This window comes from Physella acuta, unplaced genomic scaffold (assembly GCF_028476545.2).
Source record: "Physella acuta isolate Inbredline_101_S28 unplaced genomic scaffold, ASM2847654v3 ptg000476l, whole genome shotgun sequence".
NCBI classification, from domain to species: domain Eukaryota; kingdom Metazoa; phylum Mollusca; class Gastropoda; family Physidae; genus Physella; species Physella acuta.
In genome coordinates this window covers 1,258,144-1,282,867 of record NW_026731995.1, presented here as the reverse complement: position 1 = coordinate 1,282,867, position 24,724 = coordinate 1,258,144, and the positions used below count along the sequence as shown (strand labels likewise).

The following is a 24,724-nucleotide window of genomic DNA, read 5'->3' as shown; positions in this document are numbered from 1 at the left end:
CTCTGTCTCCCATTGAACCCAACCACCCCTGTCTCCCATTGAACCCAACCAACCCTGCCTCCAGTTGAACCCAACCACCTCGCCCTTCCATTGAACCCAACAACCTTTGTCTCCCATTGAACCCAACCACCTCTGTCTCCCATTGAACCCAACCACCTCTGTCTCCCATTGAACCCAACCACCTTTGTCTCCCATTGAACCCAACCACCTCTGTCTCCCATTGAACCCAACCACCCCTGACTCAGGTTGAACCCAACCACCTCTGTCTCCCATTGAACCCAACCACCTCTGTCTCCCATTGAACCCAACCACCTATGTCTCCCATTGAACCCAACCACCCCTGCCTCCAGTTGAACCCAGCCACCTCGCCCTCCCATTAACTAACTCTCGAGGTGTGAAATTGAGAATCTCTCCCAAGCCCCATCTATCTACTGAAGGTTTAGATAAGAAAATGAACAATGATAAATGTATCCCCACCCCTGTAGTCCCTACCCCCACCCCTGAAGCCGAATCGATAGTTCAGACAGATAAAACCACTGAAGGTGGACCAAGCCACGTGACATGTCGGCCATTTTGTCGAGTCTTGATCACGTCGCTACAAGCCAGTCGTGGAGCGCACGTTCTGACCCGCGCCACGTGACGGGGGAATGACACGAGCTTGTCACCAAAGTCCTATTCCCCGCTCGATGTTTCCTAGATCACTTCCGGATTAGCTAGCAGGAAGTCTACGAAATTATCGAAAGGTCGGATGCTGGTGTCTTTTAAATCTTACTAACGTTTTTCTTTCTGCCTCGCCGTGGACAAAATGACTGCAAACTTCTATCATCTAAGGTGTTAGGTTGACAAAATGACTGCAAACTTCTATCATCTAAGGTGTTAGTTTAACAAAATGACTACAGACTACTAACTGGGCTGATCCTGTTATACCAACGGTGTGCCCTATACGTTTGGGCCACACCGACATGTTGGAGGGGAGGGCTCAGTATTATTAGACTCACACTTGCCCATAAATTACCGCTCCCCGCCCCCCATCCCAGGGTCTGACGCCAGTGTCAGCTCAGTTCCAATAAACTTGTGACGTGTTTTACATCAACTGAAGTCTTACCATCTCCATCAGAGTCACTGACTTAAATCAAGATTTACATCAACTGAAGTCTTACCATCTCCACTAGAGTCACTGACTTAAATCAAGATTTACATCAACTGAAGTCTTACCATCTCCACTAGAGTCACTGACTCGCTGACTCTTTAGCACAATCTTTGTATCGTTCTGCTTCGATTGTTGGGGTTTAGTTTGTGAGGGGTCAGCTAGAGAATTTTGAGAACGTACTTTTCCACTTGTGCAGTTTCTATCAGGCATCTCTTCATGAAAGCCCCCCCCCCCCCCCCGAACAAAATGCAATTTATATAAAAACATACTTTTCCCAGTTCCCCCTCCGAACACAGCTTTCATGTCTAATACATGGGACTACCAGTTTAATGTGTGGGTGTGGCTGGATCAACAACGTCTCAATGGAATTAGCACAACAAAACATTTCAAATACCATCATTTAATTTTTTTCTAGATTAAATTAAAAACTAAATGAACCTACAGATATTGAAATAGCAGGATAAAATATATTTCCTGATGAAATCAAACAAAATTTTGCAAAAAAAAATGTTTTTAAGCTAGATTAAACTGAGGGCTGACGACATAAACTAGTGACTCGATAGTTGTGTGTAGTAATGGGCACCAGTGGCGTAGGCAGGGGGGTCATAACCCCCCATAGACCCCTCGGTATATATAAAGTATGAGGGGGGTGGGTGCAAATCAAAAGTCTGAGGGGGGGGGGGTGCAAATCGAAAGCTTGTCCCCGGGTAAAAATTGGACCAACCCCCCCCCCCCCCCCCTTGAGACGATCCTGGCTACGCCACTGATGGGCACTAGAGAAGAACGGAGGGCTGGACAACAGTTTGATCAATGTTGAAGAAGAACGACAGACTTAAGATTTTGATGGACAGACATTGGTATGTGGACAACAAATGTCAATTAATTAATTAACAGCTCGGCGGGAAGCATGAAAACACTGGGATGTTTAAAAAAGAAATCATAACAAAAAATCAGTTCACTTCTAACTTTAATAAAACATCTATCAAAATGTAATATGTTTCTGTCAAATAAGCTTGAGCCAATGTAAACATTATAGCTAGAAGTAAACATGACAAGGAGGAGACAAATCAACATGTTACGGGTATACATGGGTCATTTTCAACAAAATGGTATGGGTATATACGGGTCATGGTCAACATAATGTTACAGGTAGAGGGGTCGTTGTCAACATAATGTCATGGGTAGAGGGGTCATGGTCAACATAATGTTACATGTAGAGGGGTCATGGTCAACATATTGTTACAGGTAGAGGGGTCATGGTCAACATAATGTTACGGGTATACATGGGGTCATGGTCAACATAATGTTACAGGTAGAGGGGTCATGGTCAACATAATGTTACAGGTATACATGGGGTCATGGTCAACATAATGTTACAGGTAGAGGGGTCATGGTCAACATAATGTTACGGGTATACATGGGGTCATGGTCAACATAATGTTACAGGTAGAGGGGTCATGGTCAACATAATGTTACGGGTATACATGGGGTCATGGTCAACATAATGTTACAGGTAGAGGGGTCATGGTCAACATATTGTTACAGGTAGAGGGGTCATGGTCAACATAATGTTACGGGTATACATGGGGTCATGGTCAACATAATGTTACAGGTAGAGGGTTCATGGTCAACATAATGTTACGGGTATACATGGGGTCATAGTCAACATAATGTTACAGGTAGAGGGGTCATGGTCAACATAATGTTACGGGTATACATGGGGTCATAGTCAACATAATGTTACGGGTATACATGGGGTCATAGTCAACATAATGTTACAGGTAGAGGGGTCATGGTCAACATAATGTTACGGGTATACATGGGGTCATGGTCAACATAATGTTACATGTAGAGGGGTCATGGTCAACATATTGTTACAGGTAGAGGGGTCATGGTCAACATAATGTTACGGGTATACATGGGGTCATGGTCAACATAATGTTACAGGTAGAGGGGTCATGGTCAACATAATGTTACGGGTATACATGGGGTCATAGTCAACATAATGTTACGGGTATACATGGGGTCATAGTCAACATAATGTTACAGGTATACAGGGGGTCATGGTCAACATAATGTTACAGGTATACAGGGGGTCATGGTCAACATAATGTTACAGGTAGAGGGGTCATGGTCAACATAATGTTACAGGTAGAGGGGTCATGGTCAACATAATGTTACGGGTATACATGGGGTCATGGTCAACATAATGTTACAGGTAGAGGGGTCATGGTCAACATAATGTTACGGGTATACATGGGGTCATGGTCAACATAATGTTACAGGTAGAGGGGTCATGGTCAACATAATGTTACAGGTAGAGGGGTCATGGTCAACATAATGTTACAGGTAGAGGGGTCATAGTCAACATAATGTTACAGGTAGAGGGGTCAAGGTCAACATAATGTTACGGGTATACATGGGGTCATGGTCAACATAATGTTACAGGTAGAGGGGTCATGGTCAACATAATGTTACAGGTAGAGGGGTCATGGTCAACATAATGTTACAGGTAGAGGGGTCATAGTCAACATAATGTTACAGGTATACAGGGGGTCATGGTCAACATAATGTTACAGGTAGAGGGGTCATAGTCAACATAATGTTACAGGTATACAGGGGGTCATGGTCAACATAATGTTACAGGTAGAGGGGTCATGGTCAACATAATGTTACGGGTATACATGGGGGTCATGGTCAACATAATGTTACGGGTATACATGGGGTCATAGTCAACATAATGTTACAGGTAGAGGGGTCATGGTCAACATAATGTTACAGGTAGAGGGGTCATGGTCAACATAATGTTACAGGTAGAGGGGTCATGGTCAACATAATGTTACAGGTAGAGGGGTCATGGTCAACATAATGTTACAGGTATACAGGGGGTCATGGTCAACATAATGTTACAGGTAGAGGGGTCATGGTCAACATAATGTTACAGGTAGAGGGGTCATGGTCAACATAATGTTACAGGTAGAGGGGTCATGGTCAACATAATGTTACAGGTAGAGGGGTCATGGTCAACATAATGTTACAGGTATACAGGGGGTCATGGTCAACATAATGTTACAGGTAGAGGGGTCATGGTCAACATAATGTTACAGGTAGAGGGGTCATGGTCAACATAATGTTACGGGTATACAGGGGGTCATGGTCAACATAATGTTACAGGTAGAGGGGGGTCATGGTCAACATAATGTTACAGGTAGAGGGGTCATGGTCAACATAATGTTACAGGTAGAGGGGGGTCATGGTCAACATAATGTTACAGGTAGAGGGGTCATGGTCAACATAATGTTACAGGTAGAGGGGTCATGGTCAACATAATGTTACAGGTAGAGGGGTCATGGTCAACATAATGTTACAGGTAGAGGGGTCATGGTCAACATAATGTTACAGGTAGAGGGGTCATGGTCAACATAATGTTACATGTAGAGGGGGTCAAGGTCAACATAATGTTACGGGTATACATGGGGTCATGGTCAACATAATGTTACAGGTAGAGGGGTCATGGTCAACATATTGTTACAGGTAGTGGGGGTCATTGACAAAATTACATGACACATAAAATGGACTCATGGTCAACATAAAGTAAGACAGTAGTCATGAAAAATATCCAGAGCTAAGCAGTCAAGGAACAAAAAACATATTCCAATATTGCTGATACAAAGCTGTTATTTGATGTGTCTATATTTAGATCATCAAATGTGATTGGCTTAAAATGTGTTTTCAAGACATAAAAATCATAATTGTGCTTTGATGATCTTCCTCAGAAAAAAGTAAGGAGATCTTATCATGTCTGCCTTCCTTCATCTATTTTTTGCTAACCTAAAGAGGTATGACCCATCTGTAGGGAGCAGCACTCACACCAACATGTAACAATATGTAAACAATGTTTATTATCTTTCAAACAGCTGTTTTCTAGAGATGGACTGTAAACAATGTTTATTATCTTTCAAACAGCTGTTTTCTAGAGATGGACTGTAAAAATTGTTTATTATCTTTCAAACAGCTGTTTTCTAGAGATGGACTGTAAACAATGTTTATTATCTTTCAAACAGCTGTTTTCTAGAGATGGACTGTAAACAATGTTTATTATCTTTCAAACAGCTGTTTTCTAGAGATGGACTGTAAACAATTATATAAAAAATAATTTCCACTTATATAAAAAAAAAAATTTTAAAATTTAAATCTAATACTTTTAGTTTAGTACATAAGTTTAGAATATGTCATTATTTATATTAAGTTGACAGTTAAGAAACAAATTGAAGCCTGGCAATAAGTTGAATTGACCAAAGACAGAATGACGCAGACAGAGGATGTATCAAGTGGAGGTAAACAGAGCAAACATGTTGCTTCAAATCCCAGGTGGGGTAGAGGGCAACACTTAGCTTGATTCGTGAATTGCTACAACTTCGGATGCCCTGAAAAACTGATAGACAAAAACACAGTCAGGTATACAGTTTAACGTTACTGCAGTAGTTTAAATCCTGCGAAGGAAAATCCTTAAGAAAATATTAGAAATGAAACACGACATATGGTAATGTCAATATCACTTCATAGTTTCTTGCTATTATTGTGGTTTATATGGCCACTTCTGACTTGGGCCAAAAGTTAAAAGTCTTTTTTTGCATCGCTGTATTTTACGCTTTTATTTTACAATTTTGTTTTTCATTCAAGCAATTATAATTGTTTGATAATTAATATTAAATTAGCGTTATCATTAAGTGGAAGGGTATGGAAGCAGCGTAAAAACTGTTAAATATTTACAGTAGAGTATAAGGGTGTATATCTAGTAAATAATATGTACACAAAAACAAAAATTCTGTTCTTATACCTGTCCAAACTTGTGGCAACCTTAATTTGATATGTTTTACAATTTTTAAAAATATATCTTCATATATAAATAAGTAAAGCAGTTTAAGGAATGTAAAAATATATATGCAATGGCATTATTGTATAAAAAAAACATCTACATATATCTGAGCATTTGATCTAGGGTGGCTACATTGGCTTGAATAAATAATTTTAAAATAATTTCTCCTCCATAAGCAGTAGCTAGATGGCTAGCAATAAAACAGTCTTAAGGCAAAAATTTCAATGGACAAGCTCAGTTGATATCAAACACAATAGCACATAGGACAAAACAAATACATTTTATATATAGATATGTTAATTTGTTATTTAAATTTTGATTTTACATTATTAATTAAATAAGAAAATTCATCTAAATGATTATCAATATTTTTATGTCTTTGAATATTGAAAACATCTAATATAATCATACAAACAATAGATTTTAAATTGTTATTTATTAATTCAAAGTTGTGTAAAACTTTTTTCACTAGATTAATAAATTAATTTTAAAAAGTTTAAATTAAGGAATTTGTTTTTTCTTCTTCTTTTTCTGTGTTCTTAATTTAGTTTATGGTGGAGGATTTAACAAAAAGTTTGTGGATGAACTGGACTGTGGTCTCCAGATCTGCAGGTACCCCATATGGTAATTTGTTTTTAAATTATTGGTTTCAGGGCACTATTGCCAGTCAGGGCATTGTTTGTTTGTTAGGCCAAATCAATGCTAGGTTTGGCTTGTATCATAAGACATTCACAGATCTGGCCATATCACCATTTAAAGGACAAGATAATTTATAATAATTATACCTTACCAGGAATTTTACTAGAATCTAAGAATAAAAGCAGTCACATGTATAGTGTAAAATAAATGAATGTGTGTTTGCAACAATAGCATATATTTGGAAGCAATAAAATATCAGCAGTATCAACTAAATGGCACAAAAGGAAAACCAAACTCTGGCTATACAAAAGTTACTTGCTTGATGATCTCCTTGCGCTGGTTCGAGTCTACGTCTGTCTCCACAGAGACCATGGAGATGGTCTGGGTGCCCATATCACCAGTACCACACAGCTCCTTGAAGGACTGCACGTGGCATTTGACTGTCTCCACGCCCAGCACAACTCCAGCTTTCATGTGCCTGGCTGCCGTGCTGCCTGACTCTACAATACTGTGCACATAGACACTGCCGCTTTCCTTGATGTATTGCACATTTTTGCGCACACGCTCCATTTTGCGGCCGACTCCGTACTTGAGCCTCCCCCTGGCATCCTCTAGAGTCCCCAACAGCTGCGGCCTCCAGGTTTTGGGACTGTGGCTACCATCCCCAGCATCATCCAGCGGCTCCTCCCCATCTCTGTGGATAAGGAGACGGGATGACACGGAGCCATCTTTCTCAGAGCTTCCACTGGAGCCTTCATTGGATGATAAAATACAACTGTTATTATCTTGATGCTGGATGGAGTTGGACTTGGAGAAGAGTGGCACAGTGAAGTAGTATCTGTGCTTGCACTTGCTGGCTACCATGTTTGCTAGCCCCACCAGCAGACCTAAGATGAGGAAAGCTGAGGTGCAGTACCCAGCCATAAACAAACTCTGGAAAAACGTGGCCTCCACCAGGCCAAACACTGGCGCGTAAACTTCCAGGGAGGAGTTGCCCGCTACATTGAAGGCAAAGCAGGTGAAGTTACCTGCCATGCTGCCGCGGAACTTTGTGATGACCAGCGTATCGTCAGGCTCCAGGTAGACGCTGCCTTTATAGATAATACTTGGCTCTTGGTAATCCCTGCTGGTGTACACCTTGGTGGCTCCCAGTGCTGCTAGGTCAACCCCCCTCAGCTGATACAGCTTGGACTGTTCACAGAAGGCGTGGCCCCAGGGGGTAACCCACATGATGGAGGGCTGAGGGTAGCCCTGGGCTGTGCACTTCAAGCTAACATGACTCATGGCTAGAACTTGTGTGCCAGAGATGGGGTGGCTGAGAACCTCTTTAGGCACTGAGCAGTTAAACAAGTTGCCATCTAGTGTAGTGATAGCTTTACCAAGCAGTGATTTTGGTGTTTGACACGTTGTTTCAAAAGGGTTTTGTAAAACTGTTAAACTTGATAACTTTTTCATCAACTGGCCAACTACACAAGAGCACTCAAGAGGATTTCCTGAGAGATCTATAGACTTCATACTGTGTATAACCAGATCCTCAGTTTCATTCTCAGACAAGTAGAATGTACGCAACAGATTGTTCTGCAAGTTCAACAGCTCTAGACTAGGGGTGTTTAATAACATGCCTAAAGCAAAATCTTCAAGAGAATTATTTTTTAAATTTAAACTTTTTAAAGAGGAAAGCCCAGAAAAAGAGTCAAGGCTCAAAGAATTGATGAGATTGTGGCTTAGATCCAAGACTGAAAGAGATTTTAGATGGAAAAGTGACTCTACAGATTCAATATGATTCCAGGATAGATCTAGTCCTTTCAAACCTTCCAGCCCAAGAAAAGTTTGAGCTGGGATCTGTTTTATAGAATTGGAGCTGAGAAACAAGTTGGAAACTTTGAGCCCAGTAAACATTCTAGGTTTCAGAACAAGGAGAGTGTTGGAGAGGTCTAGACTAAGGACCTCGGGAAGACAGTTGATCCTGCTGATGAAATGGATAGAATGTCCAGCCAGAGTTAGTCGGATGGTCTCAGGGTTTTTCACCATTTTAATCTCACGGCACATGCTGGTCCATTGGCTGGAACTGGACACACTACATTTCATTTCTGGTCCCTTGTTTTCTTCAAGACAACTGCACTGCTTGGGACATGGCATACCCCAGGCCATCAGTGATGTTGACAAACTCAGCAAAGCCAGGTGGAGAAGCAGTCTCCAGCAGTATAAAAATCTCATTTCTTGGCACTTGATCTATTCTGTTAATAAAAAAAAAAAAATTATTTTAAAATACAATAAAATTAAACATAAAATATGTCCAATATATTTTAAATAAACAGCAAAAGTAAAAATGTTAAATGGTGGTGCTGCAAGTCCATCTATATCTGGAGATGGTGAGTAGACTAAAGCAGACTGTCATTATTTCAATTGATTTGATGGAGATTTTGACCAGTCAACTAGACTTTACTAGATCTAACTGTAATCTAACATAAAAGTTAATTATTATAATATACTAATATAGCATTATAATATTTATAACAAAACCTAGTCTAGTCACTAAAACTAAAATGAAGTAGGAAATGGCTAAGATTTTTAAGAATTCAAGAAAGATTAAGATTCTAGTCAAGTCCTAACACTAACAGTTACTAGATCTAACTAATCTAACTGTTAGTGACTAACACCAACATCATGCATTAGTCTTCTTAAAGTCTTCTTAAGATAAAACTTAAAACTGTTATGAATTATGAATATTAGTAGTAATAGTTAAGTTAGTAAAGTCTAGATCTAGTAATTAGTAAAGTTAGGTTAGAGTAACTTTGTCACTGTGAGTAAGAAGACCCCTTGAATGATAGTCTAGAACTCTAGAATCTAACTAAAGAGTACAGTACCTACTAAAAGACACTAAAAGTGTCTAAAAACTAAAGTAATAGTCGTAAAGACTCTTCTTAACTAGATCTAGCTAGATTCTACTAGATCTAGATCTCTAGAATCTAGATCTATCTAGTCTGATATTAAATTAGTACTCTATCAATCACAAATAGATCTATATACTACTATATAGATTCTAGATCTACCAATCGCGGTATGTTTTAATTTTATTTATCAAAGTTAAAAGTTCCAAGTTTCATTTTTGGTATTTTTATACAGCTGGATTGTTTTCATTTTCACTTCCGCCATTCTTTCGCTACTTCCGGATCTTGAATGTATTGAACACTACCCCTCGAATAAGAAAATAAAACGAAAATATTCTTGTTTTTCTGTCATTAAAAATGAAGTACAAGGCACATTTAGTGTGTAAAAAGTAGATTTAGTTTTAAATAGGAAAAGGGGATTTTCTAATCCTAACAGTAACAATTCTACTAGCTAAATAATTGATACTTTCGGTAGAAAATAAATGACGTCATGGTAATTCATTAACATTCACAAAGTGCAGCCATATTTGTTGTGCATTGTCCGTACAGGAGATCAAAGAATTACACAGGGTAGTGTCTGTGAACAGTATTCATAAGGACCTCAGTGGTCTACGAACAACTGTTATTTTAATTGACAATGGCGAAATTCAATCTGATTATCTTAGCCATTGTCATCGTACCCTATGCTTCATCGCTTTCAGGTAGGCAAAATTGATTATTTTAAAATAAATTCTTGTTCCAGTTTCTTCATCTTGTCCGATCTAATCATCTCCCCGGTTAGAGCCTGGTCAGTAGACGACTCGTCGTACTATTAGATCTAATTCTTAATCTAGATCTAGTTTAGACTTTAGATATAGAATCTAGATCTATGTTTATAGGCAGTCTCTTAATGTGTCAGTTCAGTGTACTAAGAAACATCCAGACTAGACTGCTAGGGTTGGGCCTATCCTTAAAAAAATACTTCAATTAAAACTTTGCTAAGATTAAGAACCAAAATCTTAAAAGAATAAACTTGAATCAAGGGATGATTGAAGATACTGGTGTCCAATAATTATAGAATCTTCTTAAAGGTGTGCTGGGTTACTGGATAGTTAACTAAAATATAATTGCTAGGCCTAATGCTGTCCTGGATGATTTTAGATAGGCCTACTGTACTGTACTGTTGTAGATCTAGATCTAGTACTGATGTCCGATAATAGACTCTTCCATAAAATACTAAAATAGGGGTGTTGGGTTGTTAGTAGTAGTATTGTAATCTTGATTAATTTTATGGGTAGAAATTAGGGTTAGGCGTATGGTTTGGAACAGGGTCAGCATTGACATTAGCCAGCAATGTGTGTAGGCCTATTGTATTTAGGCCTAGTTAACTACCAATAACCTAACACCCCTTTTTTAAAGAAGGTTCTATTATCGGACACTCGTATAAAAATTCTCCCGCTATCCCTAACCCCAACCCTAGTCCTACCATACTCCCAACCCTAATTTCTAACAATTTATAGGCTTAATACTAGGCCTAACAATATTACGAACAACCTACCACACCTATTTTCGGAAGAGTCTATTATCGCATTTATCGGACATCTGTATCTTCAATTGCCCGAATAGGGATCAAAATCCAAATAGGCTTAGGCCTAATAATTAAACAGACCCAATATCATCTAGCATCTATCAGCTATCTGTTCTAATTTAATTAGTTAATCTATCGCTTTAGGTGCATACAATCGGTTGAGGCTAGTAATGTGCGAAAAAGTTGCCTCACTTTAATAGAAGTAGGACCTACATTGTGATATATTTGTGTCAAATATTAGGCCTATAGATAACTGAATAATAAACAAAAATCAATGGCTTAATTTATCAATATAGGCCAGAAATTCACTTTAAACAACAGTGTTTGTGAGCAAGATTTGCTATATAAACATTGGCCATCTGAAAGTTAGAGTGGTTTCCACTGAATCTCTAACTATAATTTTACAAAAAAACTTAAACAAGATGGCTGCTAAAGTAAATGAGCTTGGTTGTACCTGATGAAAACATTGCTAGTCTTTATTTATTTTTACTGAAAGTTATAATATAATTGTTTAAAACAGGTATATTTTGTAACAATTAAAACAAAAATCCTCCTTAAAATGTGAAAAAGTTATAAAAATTTAGTGAGTCGCCCTTTTTCACATTTCTAGTCTTGGCCGATTTTGCGTACCTAAAACAATAGATTACCTTTAATTCTAATCTATGTTTTATCTAGATAGATGTAGATATAGGTAGACCTAGAGCTAATCAATTTGATTTCATATCTGCTGGAAAAGCTTGAAATTTTTTTTTTAAATGTAATATTTTAGTCTGCAAATCCAGAAGAGACTTTTTACAGTGAAATGTCTCGCTCTGGCTCTGGTTTCTTACGGCAGTTACATATTTTTAGGGTCCTTTCGACAACAAATGAATACAACTGCTCAGATTGCTGATTAGTGAATCTCGTAGTGATTTGAATGCGAGACTATAAATAAGTGAATCATCTGACTTTTTTTGCTAGTAAAAATTGTGCAGTTTTAGTCCAAAAGTAAGAATCACAATTTCTTTCTGCTTTAAATAAGTCAGCTGAATTTTAAGCTCATAGGTTTGCCATCTAAATGTAAAGCTGCGCTAATGTATAACTAACATATTTATGACATTTATTTTGAAATATATTCCTTGTTTTTGTGATTCTATTTTTGGTTGATGCCATCATATTTATGACTTAACTTATTCTGAAGCATAGAGGCCTATATTTTTGAACTAAGCAGTTTTAGGCCTTAATTTTTGTGTTTTGTTATCTTATAAAGGATAAACTTTGCAATTGAATAGGTTAAATTAGGGAATAATTTAATTTAAACTTCAATGAGAATTGCTAATATTTTATGAAGCAATAGTATAAAAGTTGTAAAATGTAGAGATCTTGAAAACAGTTTTTTAGTTTTTAAGGCTACATTTCTAACTTCATTCATCAAGCCTAAATTATACCCTGGAATCTGTACAAAATAAAGTAATAAGCAATAAAGTTTTGGGCTTGTAAAGTCACATAATAAATTTTAATCACTTCATGAATGTCAGTACTATTCTGGGCAGATGCCATCAGTGCTAACTCACAAAAATTACTCCTGGTTAAAAATGTTTAGTTGAAGTGAGAGGATTATTAATTGTTTCTGGTGGGTTTTTTAAAAATTTGAATTAAATACCTTTTTGTTTTGTTGAATCAGAACCCAACCGCTTCAAACCTGTAATATGGTCCAAGCTAATGGAACATGATAAACCTGCATTCCACGGAGAAGTGAAGGAGAATGAGAGAGTTGTGCAGCTCAAGCCTGACCTCTTGGCCAGCGACCCCGACGAGATGGGTGGAGCAAGTGAGTTGTTAAGTCCTGTAGTCAGCTATACAACATCTGCTACTTTGTTCATTGTTACAACTCTTTTCTCCTGTAGTCACAACTTATCTGCTACTTTGTTCATTGTTACAACTCTTTTCTCCTGTAGTCACAACTTATCTGCTACTTTGTTCATTGTTACAACTCTTTTCTCCTGTAGTCACAACTTATCTGCTACTTTGTTCATTGTTGCAACTCTTTTCTCCTGTAGTCAGATATACAACTTATCTGCTACTTTGTTCATTGTTACAACTCTTTTCTCCTGTAGTCAGATATACAACTTATCTGCTACTTTGTTCATTGTTACAACTCTTTTCTCCTGTAGTCACAACTTATCTGCTACTTTGTTCATTGTTGCAACTCTTTTCTCCTGTAGTCAGATATACAACTTATCTGCTACTTTGTTCATTGTTGCAACTCTTTTTCTCCTGTAGTCAGCTATACAACTTATCTGCTACTTTGTTCATTGTTGCAACTCTTTTTCTCCTGTAGTCACAACTTATCTGCTACTTTGTTCATTGTTACAACTCTTTTCTCCTGATACTCAATACAATTATCTACTTTTTCAGAATACATTTGCAATTACATTATTGCCAAAAGTAAACGCCACCCTAGATCAAATCCTCTACCATTTGAGATTGTTGTGACAGACAAAGTAACTGGTGCTGCAGAGATTAGAGTGAAAGAAGGGGAGAGACTCAACTACGAGGAGCAGCCCTTCTACAAGTTCAGCATTGTTGCTGAGGATTGTGGGACTCCACCAAAACAGTCCACAAAGTATGTAGGCCCTATAGTCTTCCTGGTTCAGTCTTAAAATAGCTTCACAAATTTTCAGCTGAGTTTTATGCTATGTCATTTTTTTCCCTCCACCCATAGGGCTTATGTTATGATTAAAGTCCTAGATGTAGATGAATTTGCCCCCAAGTTTGACAATGACTCATATTTCGCTACTGTTGAGGAGGATAGGATTTATGATACCATTGTAAAAATCCATGCAACTGATCTAGATGAGTCAAGTTCTTTCAAAACCATCTGTAGCTATGAGCTGATAACTCCTAATGTACCTTTTGAAATCACAAATGAAGGTATAGTGAGAAATAAAGAGCCTTTAGACTACAGCATACACAGAAACTTTATTCTTGGGGTAAGTTAACTTTTTCAGATTAAATTTTCTTGTGCTGTGTTTTTTGTCTTTAATTTCTGGAAATATGTGATGCATTTAAGCTGTTGCCTGTGATTTTGTGATAGTAATTATGTGATGTTTTATTCAGGCTATTGCCTGTGATTTTGTTGTAATTCTGTGATGTTTTATTTAGGCTATTGCCTGTGATTTTGTTGTAATTCTGTGATGTTTTATTCAGGCTATTGCCTGTGATTTTGTTGTAATTCTGTGATGTTTTATTCAGGCTATTGCCTGTGATTTTGTTGTAATTCTGTGATGTTTTATTCAGGCTATTGCCTGTGATTTTGTTGTAATTCTGTGATGTTTTATTCAGGCTATTGCCTGTGATTTTGTTGTAATTCTGTGATGTTTTATTCAGGCTATTGCCTGTGATTTTGTTGTAATTCTGTGATGTTTTATTCAGGCTATTGCCTGTGATTTTGTTGTAATTCTGTGATGTTTTATTTAGGCTGTTGCCACTGATTGTGGAGGTCGTAAATCCGAGCCAGTGTACATCAACCTGACAGTGAAAGAGAAGTGCCGGAGTGGGTGGGTTGGCCTGCAGGATGTGATCAAGTACAGAGCTGGCTCAGGCCAACAAAGACTTGCTGAGGGAGCCACACTTCAGCTGTGTGACAATGACTGTAAACCAGCCCAGGTCAATGTCAAGCTCACCCTGACTACCAAACACATTGGCAAAGGATGTGATCGTGACACATATTCTGTCAACTCTCAAAGGAAACTTTGTGGTGTGTATTTATTCAGACACAGTTCAGTATATTACAATTGTTTTTCTCAGCAGTTTTTTGTTTGTTTTTTGTTGAATGTTCTAATTAGAACCTGTGTTTCCATTAGTGACTCTAATGCCCATTGTTTGCACTAAGCAGGTGCCAGTGGTGATAGTGTTGACCTCCTGCCCTCACCCAGCAGTGCTGATTGGTCCCACAACATCCCCACTGATGACGGTCATGAGATGGACCAAGTCTTCTCATTTGATGGGGTGACCAACGCTCTGGAAGTTCCTGAGTCTGTGTTCAACCACATGCTCCACAAGCACTTCACCATTTCTGCCTGGCTGAGGCATGAGGAGATGCCAGTAGCTAACCAAAGCAAACCTCCCAAAGAACACATCCTGTGTATGTCCGACAGTGATGGTACGTGCCCGCCATTCTCAACCAGGAAATGTATGTCTTGTCAAGCTGGAGCTGGTGATGTATGCTATTTGTTTATCCTCCAGGTATGAACAGACACCACTACGGGCTGTACATCCACGGGAAGAAGCTGGTCCTCCTGCTGCGTAAGGAAGCTGAAGACGTCCAATCACCTGAGGAGATGAAAGTCTTCAGGCCTGCTGAGTTCAGGTGGACCATCCCCCAGGTGTCAGATGACAGGTGGCATCATTTTGCCGTCAGTGTTGACCTGCAGGAGGAGAGTAAAGATGGCGGGGTAAGGAAATTTATCAAAACACTTGGCTCACATTCTCTTGTTCACTTTATGCTGGACTTTATCAAAACACTTGGCTCACATTCTCTTGTTCACTTTATGCTGGACTTTATCAAAACACTTGGCTCACATTCTCTTGTTCACTTTGTGCTGGACTTTATCAAAACACTTGGCTCACATTCTCTTGTTCAGCCTGACACATGGGCTGTCAGCACTCACATTTTTACATGAGATTTTTTGTTTGTTTGAAGGTTCACCTTTACATTGATGGGAAACTACTGCAGACTGATGATAGTAACTTTGAGATCATTGATGACTGGCCACTGCATAAAACTAAGAAGGTCCACGGCACTAAGCTGACAGTTGGTGCCTGCTGGCAAGGTAAGAACTCACTCAAACATTGGTCTTCTCAACATCCCTTTGTTTCCTTAATGTCTATCTACATCAAATAGTTTCTATGATGTCTCTCTTCTATAAAGTCAGTTAGTTTGACTTGATGTATTGTTTGTTTGTGCAGGGGCAGAGAACACATTCAGCCACTACTACAAAGGCTACATGGCTGGACTGTTTGTCTTGAAGGGTAAAACAGAGAGTGAGAGGGTCATCAAATGTTTGAACAACTGCAAGGAGAATCTGGACTTCCACGCTGTTGGTGACATGTCTAGTGGAACTGTGAGTCCTGGCCCTTGTTCTCTTGTCTACAGTTGAACACATAGTCCAGCCTGCTGATGACTATTGTTGTTTCCTTGTTGCAGAGTGTCAGCTTCAACAGTGAGATGACAGAGTTCACCATCAGCAGTCGCAGCATTGAGGAGGTCAACAGGCTGATGGCACAGGTGGCTTACGTCAACGCTCGCACCTACCCCACACCTGGACACAGGATACTCAACATAGAAACATCTCTTCTGTGAGTACTTGGCCTGTCTACTGTCTGTCCCAACAGCACTCTATAGCACTGTTACCTCTAATTGCTCCTGTATGATTGGTTGTTTGTGTTTCCTGTCCCCAGTTGAGTTACCTCTAATTGCTCCTGTATGATTGGGTGTTTGTGTTTCCTGTCCCCAGCTGAGTTACCTCTAATTGCTCCTGTATGATTGGGTGTTTGTGTTTCCTGTCCCCAGCTGAGTTACCTCTAATTGCCCCTGTATGATTGGGTGTTTGTGTTTCCTGTCCCCAGCTGAGTTACCTCTAATTGCCCCTGTATGATTGGGTGTTTGTGTTTCCTGTCCCCAGCTGAGTTACCTCTAATTGCTCCTGTATGATTGGGTGTTTGTGTTTCCTGTCCCCAGCTGAGTTACCTCTAATTGCTCCTGTATGATTGGGTGTTTGTGTTTCCTGTCCCCAGCTGAGTTACCTCTAATTGCTCCTGTATGATTGGGTGTTTGTGTTTCCTGTCCCCAGCTGAGTTACCTCTAATTGCCCCTGTATGATTGGGTGTTTGTGTTTCCTGTCCCCAGCTGAGTTACCTCTAATTGCCCCTGTATGATTGGGTGTTTGTGTTTCCTGTCCCCAGCTGAGTTACCTCTAATTGCTCCTGTATGATTGGGTGTTTGTGTTTCCTGTCCCCAGCTGAGTTACCTCTAATTGCTCCTGTATGATTGGGTGTTTGTGTTTCCTGTCCCCAGCTGAGTTACCTCTAATTGCTCCTGTATGATTGGGTGTTTGTGTTTCCTGTCCCCAGCTGAGTTACCTCTAATTGCTCCTGTATGATTGGGTGTTTGTGTTTCCTGTCCCCAGCTGAGTTACCTCTAATTGCTCCTGTATGATTGGGTGTTTGTGTTTCCTGTCCCCAGCTGAGTTACCTCTAATTGCTCCTGTATGATTGGGTGTTTGTGTTTCCTGTCCCCAGCTGAGTTACCTCTAATTGCTCCTGTATGATTGGGTGTTTGTGTTTCCTGTCCCCAGCTGAGTTACCTCTAATTGCTCCTGTATGATTGGTTGTTTGTGTTTCCTGTCCCCAGCTGAGTTACCTCTAATTGCTCCTGTATGATTGGGTGTTTGTGTTTCCTGTCCCCAGCTGAGTTACCTCTAATTGCTCCTGTATGATTGGGTGTTTGTGTTTCCTGTCCCCAGCTGAGTTACCTCTAATTGCTCCTGTATGATTGGGTGTTTGTGTTTCCTGTCCCCAGCTGAGTTACCTCTAATTGCTCCTGTATGATTGGTTGTTTGTGTTTCCTGTCCCCAGCTGAGTTACCTCTAATTGCTCCTGTATGATTGGGTGTTTGTGTTTCCTGTCCCCAGCTGAGTTACCTCTAATTGCTCCTGTATGATTGGGTGTTTGTGTTTCCTGTCCCCAGCTGAGTTACCTCTAATTGCTCCTGTATGATTGGTTGTTTGTGTTTCCTGTCCCCAGCTGAGTTACCTCTAATTGCTCCTGTATGATTGGGTGTTTGTGTTTCCTGTCCCCAGCTGAGTTACCTCTAATTGCTCCTGTATGATTGGGTGTTTGTGTTTCCTGTCCCCAGCTGAGTTACCTCTAATTGCTCCTGTATGATTGGGTGTTTGTGTTTCCTGTCCCCAGCTGAGTTACCTCTAATTGCTCCTGTATGATTGGTTGTTTGTGTTTCCTGTCCCCAGCTGAGTTACCTCTAATTGCTCCTGTATGATTGGGTGTTTGTGTTTCCTGTCCCCAGCTGAGTTACCTCTAATTGCTCCTGTATGATTGGTTGTTTGTGTTTCCTGTCCCCAGCTGAGTTACCTCTAATTGCTCCTGTATGATTGGGTGTTTGTGTTTCCTGTCCCCAGCTGAGTTACCTCTAATTGCTCCTGTATGATTGGGTGTTTGTGTTTCCTGTCCCCAGCTGAGTTACCTCTAATTGCTCCTGTATGATTGGGTGTTTGTGTTTCCTGTCCCCAGCTGTGAAGGCCAGACTGTGGTCCTCCCCCTCCTGGAGAAGAAAATCCTGGTGCAGGAGCAGCAGGAGCCAGTGTTTGTGATCACAGGCTACTCTAACCTGACCCGCATGGTCTATGAGTTTGAGAGAGGCCTCAGGGTTTTCCATGACATCCACATCTTTGCCCGCTCCCAGCCCCTGGAGGAGCTAGCAGCTGACAGTCAGGAGGGGCAGGATGACGAAGCTGTCAAGGCTGCCAAGCTGGCGTTGAAACTCTCAAAGACAATGCTCCAGCGTAAGTGATCAAATATCAGCATAGCTCACCAGAATGATTGGTCTCTTTTGAATTTCATCTAACTTGTAAACATTTATGTGACAGTTAGATCAATGTTTGATTGTCCATCTAACTTGTGTACATTTGTGTGCCAGTAAGATCAATGTTTGATTGTTCCATCTAACTTGTGTACATTTATGTGACAGAATCAACTGAGCAGAAAGACGATGAGTTTATGATTGATGAGTGCCATGTCAAGGCTGATCCTCCACTCAACCTTTTCATTGAACATCTCTCTCTACCAACCCATCTAATGGAGATACATGGTTTAGAGTGGAGTGAAACCAATGATGGGGTTGTCATTCGAAGTAAGTAATCACACATTCATGGGACTATGTAAAGTAATCAGATGATAACCATGGCTTCAACTCAGTTATGAGGTTTACATTCCACATCAGTAATGGTTGTTTCAAGTAGGTTAATACAGCCATTGCTGCACCTAGACTCATCTATGTTAGGTTTGCCTGTCGCCCCTCCTGGGACAGGCCACTGACAAGAGCTTTCCAGGCGTCTCTGTCCAGGGCTAGTCTCCCGAGGTGTATCCAATCTTCTCGGTGTCTTCTTCCAGGTCACGTCTCCAGGTCTTTCTTGGTCTGCCTCTCCTCCTCCTGCCCTGTGGATTCCAGGTGAGGGCCTATCTTGTTCTGTTGGATACAGGCTTCCTGAGTGTGTGGCCAATCCATTTCCATTTTCTCTGGAGGATCTCTACTTCAGCTGGCAGTTGATTTGTCCATTGCCTTAGAACATCATTTCTGATGGTTTTAGGCCAGTAAATTCACAGGATCTTTCTGAGGCATGAGTTTATAAATGATAATATTTTCTTGTTATTTATAGCAGTTATTCTCCATGTCTCACTTTCTGAGGCATGAATTTATAAATATTTTCTTGTTATTTATAGCAGTTATTCTCCATGTCTCAGCTCAATAGAGTCAAACAGGTAAAAGATCTGGGTTTTTATTCCAATGGTCTCCAGAACCCCAAACATTTTTTTAGTTGCTTGAAGACTGCTCTTGCCTTGCCCTTCCTTATTTTTATGTCTGTTTTTGTCCCGCCCTGCTTATCAGCACTACTTCCAAGGTAGGTGAATCTATCCACTTCTTCTAGGGCTTCTTCTGCCAATGTTGCTGCTTGATGCATTGACTTTGAGAACTCAACATTTCCCTCTGTGGCAATGTTCCCTCTAAGCTGCGCGGTTGTGCGGCCGCGCAGTAGTTTTGAACTGCTGCACAGTCATTTTGAAAAAGATATATATCCTTGTATAAGACTTTTTAGAACACTGTGCAAACTAAGTACCTTATGCACCCTAGCTTTTTACTCTTAGAGGGAACATTGCTCTGTGGCTGTTCAGGCCCAGGCATGTAGAAAAAGATTGTTGGTTTTATCTTGCATTTGCTGTTGTGTGTGAGAAAGAAGGGCCAGGTCATCCAGCTGGCTCCACAGTGTCCACTGTATACTGTATACAGTCTATGGCCAGCAGGAACAGGAATGGTGAAAGTAGACAACCTTGCCTTACTCCAGTCTGTGCAGGACAGGCTTATTTTAGTCAAGAATTTACTGTCACTTTTATATTTAAAATATGTATTTTATAAAAGCTAGTGATTTTGTGCTGTACCCCAGATGCAGACACCATCCCCAACTATGAAAATGTCATCAGGAACATTCACTACTATCACAACAAACCTGAGGAGTTGGCCAACAGGACCCTCACCCTCTACTGCTCAAGCCAAAACCAGCGCTTCATTAGCACCAAGTTCATTGAGCGAGTATGTTTTTCAAATTTACTTTCATTTTCCCACATTTTTAGGTTATTTGTTACTAGACTTTAAAATTTGTGTCATCTCCCTATAGTTTTCTATGTCCAGCTCATTTTATGGCCATTTATTCTGTCCGCAGCTGGTTGCTGTCCACCAAGCCCCTCCCCCACCCCGTCCAGCAAACATCCAGTCCAATGCTCAGGGCATCCATCAGTCCTTAAAGAACCCAAGCTCTGATAGTATTCATGCTGTTGGTGCTGCCAGTTCAAGTAAGTCTATCTCATGGACCAGTGCTCCCAGCTGTTTTAAACAAATATCTTACAATAAACATTAGTGTCACCAACTTTTATAAATGATAGTGTAAGCTCTGATAGTATTCATGCTGTTGGTGCTGCCAGTTCAAGTAAGTCTATCTCATGGACCAGTGCTCCCAGCTGTTTTAAACAAATATCTTACAATAAACATTAGTGTCACCAACTTTTATAAATGATAGTGTAAGCTCTGATAGTATTCATGCTGTTGGTGCTGCCAGTTCAAGTAAGTCTATCTCATGGACCAGTGCTCCCAGCTGTTTTAAACAAATATCTTACAATAAACATTAGTGTCACCAACTTTTATAAATGATAGTGTAAGCTCTGATAGTATTCATGCTGTTGGTGCTGCCAGTTCAAGTAAGTCTATCTCATGGACCAGTGCTCCCAGCTGTTTTAAACAAATATCTTACAATAAACATTAGTGTCACCAACTTTTATAAATGATAGTGTAAGCTCTGATAGTATTCATGCTGTTGGTGCTGCCAGTTCAAGTAAGTCTATCTAGCATTTCATGGACCAGTGCCCCCAGCTGTTTTAAACAAATATCTTACAATAAACATTAGTGTCCACCAAATGATCATAGTGACAACAACATAGATAAATGATTATAATGTCAACAACTTTTATATATGATTATAGTGTCATCAAGTTTTATATATGACGAGCTGACCCGCTGCGTATCATACGCCGCTATTTAGTTGTTTTTTTCTACTTTTCAGTAATTTATAATTTGTGAATTCGACAGTACCAATGCTGCCATTGAAAATATTTGCTTAAAAACACTACCCCCCCCCCCCCCCCCCCCCCCACGTGAAAGCAGCCTCCTCTTAGTTACCTCCTCTAAGTTTAAAATCGTTTCAAACTAAATTATCTGCCCCTAATAGCCGTCACCAAACCCGTCTCTATGATTGTAAAATGTAAACAGAGTGAACACCGCTCACCAGATCATGTGGGGGTGGGGTGAGGGTGGTAGTGATAGTGATAGAGAGGAAGAGAGGGGACTGCAAAGGCGCGCTTGCAGCTTGTTTTCTAACTGATCCCAGAAGAGAATTATATATATAGATTATAGTGTCATCAACTTTTATAAATGATAGTGTAGTCAACTTTTATATATGATGATAGTGTCATCAACTTTTGTCACACAGATCTGGGCATGGTGGCCATCATTGTGGTTTGTGTTGGCTTTCTTCTGTTCATGATTGTGTTGGGAGTCATCCGTATCCGTGCTGCACACAAACGCACGCAGGTGGTTCAAGTGGATGAGAAACAGGAGATGGAGTGGGATAACTCAGCACTAAATATAACCATCAACCCCATGGAGCAGGAGGTGAGAAAGGAATTGGTAAAAAACATTTTTTTTAACTAGTTAGCAGCTTTCTTCAAAGTGTGGCACATTTGGTAAACTTTAAGTAGAAGTTAGCCATGTCAGGGGTAGGTGGGGGGCTGTTTGTACCTTCATTCTGGGAAGATGTTAGCATTTGTTACTTTAAATTTGTCAGCTTTTGTATGATCATATGAGTGTAGTTGTTAAATTATGTAGAGAGTTGTATCAATGTTGCTGTTGTTATTCAGATGTTTGAGTATGAGGATGGTGCGAGGCCCACCTTCCCTGAAGACAGTGACAGTGATGAGGATGAAGAGAGCAGCATGCAGGGGGACTATGGGGACAGTAGTGAGGACGAGGAGCCCGCCCCCCAGGGCAAGGGTCCAGGTGTCAACGAGTTAGAGTGGGACCACACAAGCTTTTGAAACTCACCGTGCTATGGTCAGTCACTGCTTCATTTGTCTTAGTGTGCTCGTGTGTTACTGTTTGATGGAGTGTACATGTATGATGATGGCATTGGATGGAGTTATAGTGGTATGGTGTGGATACATGTGTTATAGTGGTGTGGGATACATGTGTTAAAGTGGTATGGTGTGGATACATGTATTATAGTGGTATGGTGTGGATACATGTGTTATAGTGGTGTGGATACATGTGTTATAGTGGTGTGGATACATGTGTTATAGTGGTGTGGATACATGTGTTATAGTGGTATGGTGTGGATATATGTTTTATAGTGGTATGGTGTGGATACATGTGTTATAGTGGGGTGATGTGGATACATGTGTTATAGTGGTGTGGGATACATGTGTTATAGTGGTGTGGATACAAGTGTTACAGTGGTATGGTGTGGATACATGTGTTATAGTGGTGTGGTGTGGATGCATGTGTTATGGTGGTGTGGTGTGGATACATGTGTTATAGTGGTGTGGTGTGGATACATGTGTTCTAGTCTTTGCCTGATAGAAGTGCTATTGTTCCTCCCCAGCTATGTTTTGAATGATGTGTGTGATGAGAGATGTTGCTCCATACTTCATCCTTTCATGTGACTTGTCCAGTAAGACAGGAGATGACATTCCTCATTAGTAGCAGACAGACAGCATTTCTGGTCCAACAAGTCCCATGGATTCACTGAGTTTTTTAATATTGTTCCCATTCCTTCAATGGTTATACGTAGGATACCAAACTATTTTCCACAGATCTGCTTTTTTAAATGTGTATATATACAAAGGTCTGAATTGATGTTCATATTCTTGTACTGGACAGTAAAAAGTCAATTAATTTAAATCCTTAGCATGTAAAATACCAATGGACGGGTGTGTTATCTATACATATATATATATACGTGTATGTCATGTCAGTGGTATGAATGTCTGTGACCTGCGGGTGACATGGGTGGTGGTCCTAAGTAGCATTAATGTTTTTCTTGTTAGCCAACACACACAGATGTCAGTGTCTATTCTGTGGTTTACATCCAACTACAGCAAGTTTTTTGTATTTTTATTGAAGGTTTGTACAGGCACCTTGGGGGGAGGGGGGGGGGGGGGCACGTGGAAAATCAACTAGCTGGGTTGGGGGGGGGGGTCAATTGGAATACAGCTAGCTTTGGGGGGGGGGGGGGGGGGGTAGAACACAAGCTGAGGCATGCATCTTAGAAGGGTTATTGAACGATTCTCTGGCCCAGTGCTGCAACTATTTTGTCCACTTGATGGTGTCTAGGCTTGGTGCATCTGTAGCCAGTCATTAACATAATGGTGGACAAACCCACTAGACCTTGTTTTACATGTCCTATTGACCAGTCTTCTGGTTCCCACGACAGCCCCATGTTCCTTCTATCCTTACCTCCTGCCCTAGTGAGATGAGATGTCTCTAAGATGCATGCCTGCTGTGGTGATGTGCGGTTGTGTTGGCCTGTGGTCAGGTGCTCCCTCCCAATTCTCTGTATTAGTGTCTACTTGTTTGCTGTAAACCTCCTTAAATTCAATGCTTTCTATTTGTGTCAGCCTTGCTGTTATTGTGTAGTTGATGAGCCCACCTATTTTTCCATATCAACTCTTATTTATATTTGATCACCCACACCCATCTTAGACTGTTTACACTTTTTATTTGCTTGATTTTTTATTCTATTTACAAATGTTAATATTGACAAATATTTGAATTTTTACTTTAATCAAACTTGGATCACTTTTATATAAAACCGCAGATATATTTTACCTGAATTTGGAAGACCAAATTTTGAGATTTTACTACAATGAATGATAAAGATTTTAAATGTTAGATATTGCTAGAAGTTTTTGTTTTTCTCTTTACTCTAAGAGCTTTAACTTGGTTGAGTTTGAAATTGTTGTATTTTTGTGATATGTACAATATCCTGTTTTATTTCCATTAGGTCTACCAATTGAATCCTTGAGATATAATTCCTCGGTACTTGTAACTTATGGCAACACAAGAGATGTACAAACTGTTTGTGTTCTTTACATCAGCTATTTGTCTTTTATACTTGATTATGTTCTCTCTTGACCTATGAACTTTGCACTAGATTCAGTCAGCTACAGGTTCCCTGATGTTTTTTTTTATTAAGTTTTAATTTTTCCAATGATTGCTC

At 40.0% G+C, this 24,724-nt stretch overlaps 2 protein-coding genes across 7 annotated transcripts; one reads left to right on the top strand and one right to left on the bottom strand.

Annotated features, from left to right (window-relative positions):
• Positions 1–4,977: 4,977 nt before the first annotated feature.
• LOC131944038 (leucine-rich repeat and fibronectin type III domain-containing protein 1-like protein) lies at positions 4,978–9,823 on the bottom strand. 5 transcript variants are annotated; one of them, XM_059304493.1, is made up of 3 exons: positions 9,793–9,823; positions 6,988–8,905; positions 4,978–5,585 (listed from the first exon to the last, which is right to left on the bottom strand). In XM_059304493.1, exons 2-3 carry the CDS (start codon positions 8,883–8,885, stop codon positions 5,561–5,563), a joined length of 1,923 nt encoding a protein of 640 aa, XP_059160476.1. In that variant the 5' UTR covers positions 8,886–8,905; positions 9,793–9,823; the 3' UTR covers positions 4,978–5,560. The 5 variants fall into 5 exon arrangements, with proteins under 5 accessions (XP_059160476.1, XP_059160472.1, XP_059160474.1 ...); XM_059304489.1 differs by having other exon boundaries at positions 9,671–9,816; XM_059304491.1 differs by having other exon boundaries at positions 9,699–9,816.
• Positions 9,824–10,052: 229 nt separating this feature from the next.
• On the top strand, positions 10,053–23,644 carry LOC131944037 (calsyntenin-1). 2 transcript variants are annotated; one of them, XM_059304487.1, is made up of 17 exons: positions 10,053–10,260; positions 12,790–12,936; positions 13,524–13,731; positions 13,831–14,098; positions 14,586–14,865; positions 15,004–15,270; positions 15,354–15,562; positions 15,811–15,940; positions 16,077–16,231; positions 16,315–16,466; positions 18,417–18,688; positions 18,874–19,035; positions 20,345–20,490; positions 20,621–20,750; positions 21,941–22,122; positions 22,368–22,560; positions 23,108–23,644. In XM_059304487.1, exons 1-16 carry the CDS (start codon positions 10,197–10,199, stop codon positions 22,542–22,544), a joined length of 2,949 nt encoding a protein of 982 aa, XP_059160470.1. In that variant the 5' UTR covers positions 10,053–10,196; the 3' UTR covers positions 22,545–22,560; positions 23,108–23,644. The 2 variants fall into 2 exon arrangements, with proteins under 2 accessions (XP_059160470.1, XP_059160469.1); XM_059304486.1 differs by having other exon boundaries at positions 21,941–22,137.
• The last annotated feature ends 1,080 nt before the right edge of the window (positions 23,645–24,724 follow it).

What these genes read in the sequence shown, in the direction of transcription:
- LOC131944038 (XM_059304493.1), bottom strand. Translation starts at nt 8,885, where the DNA reads ATGAGATTTTTATACTGCTGGAGACTGCTTCTCCACCTGGCTTTGCTG. An exon ending in CAGCGCAAGGAGATCATCAA is followed by an intron (nt 5,586 to 6,987) that starts GCAAGTAACTTT and finishes TTTGTCTATCAG; the next exon opens with TTTTTCAGGGCATCCGAAGT.
- LOC131944037 (XM_059304486.1), top strand. Translation starts at nt 10,197, where the DNA reads ATGGCGAAATTCAATCTGATTATCTTAGCCATTGTCATCGTACCCTAT. An exon ending in AGGAGAGTAAAGATGGCGGG is followed by an intron (nt 15,563 to 15,810) that starts GTAAGGAAATTT and finishes GTTTGTTTGAAG; the next exon opens with GTTCACCTTTACATTGATGG. An exon ending in AACATAGAAACATCTCTTCT is followed by an intron (nt 16,467 to 18,416) that starts GTGAGTACTTGG and finishes TCCTGTCCCCAG; the next exon opens with CTGTGAAGGCCAGACTGTGG.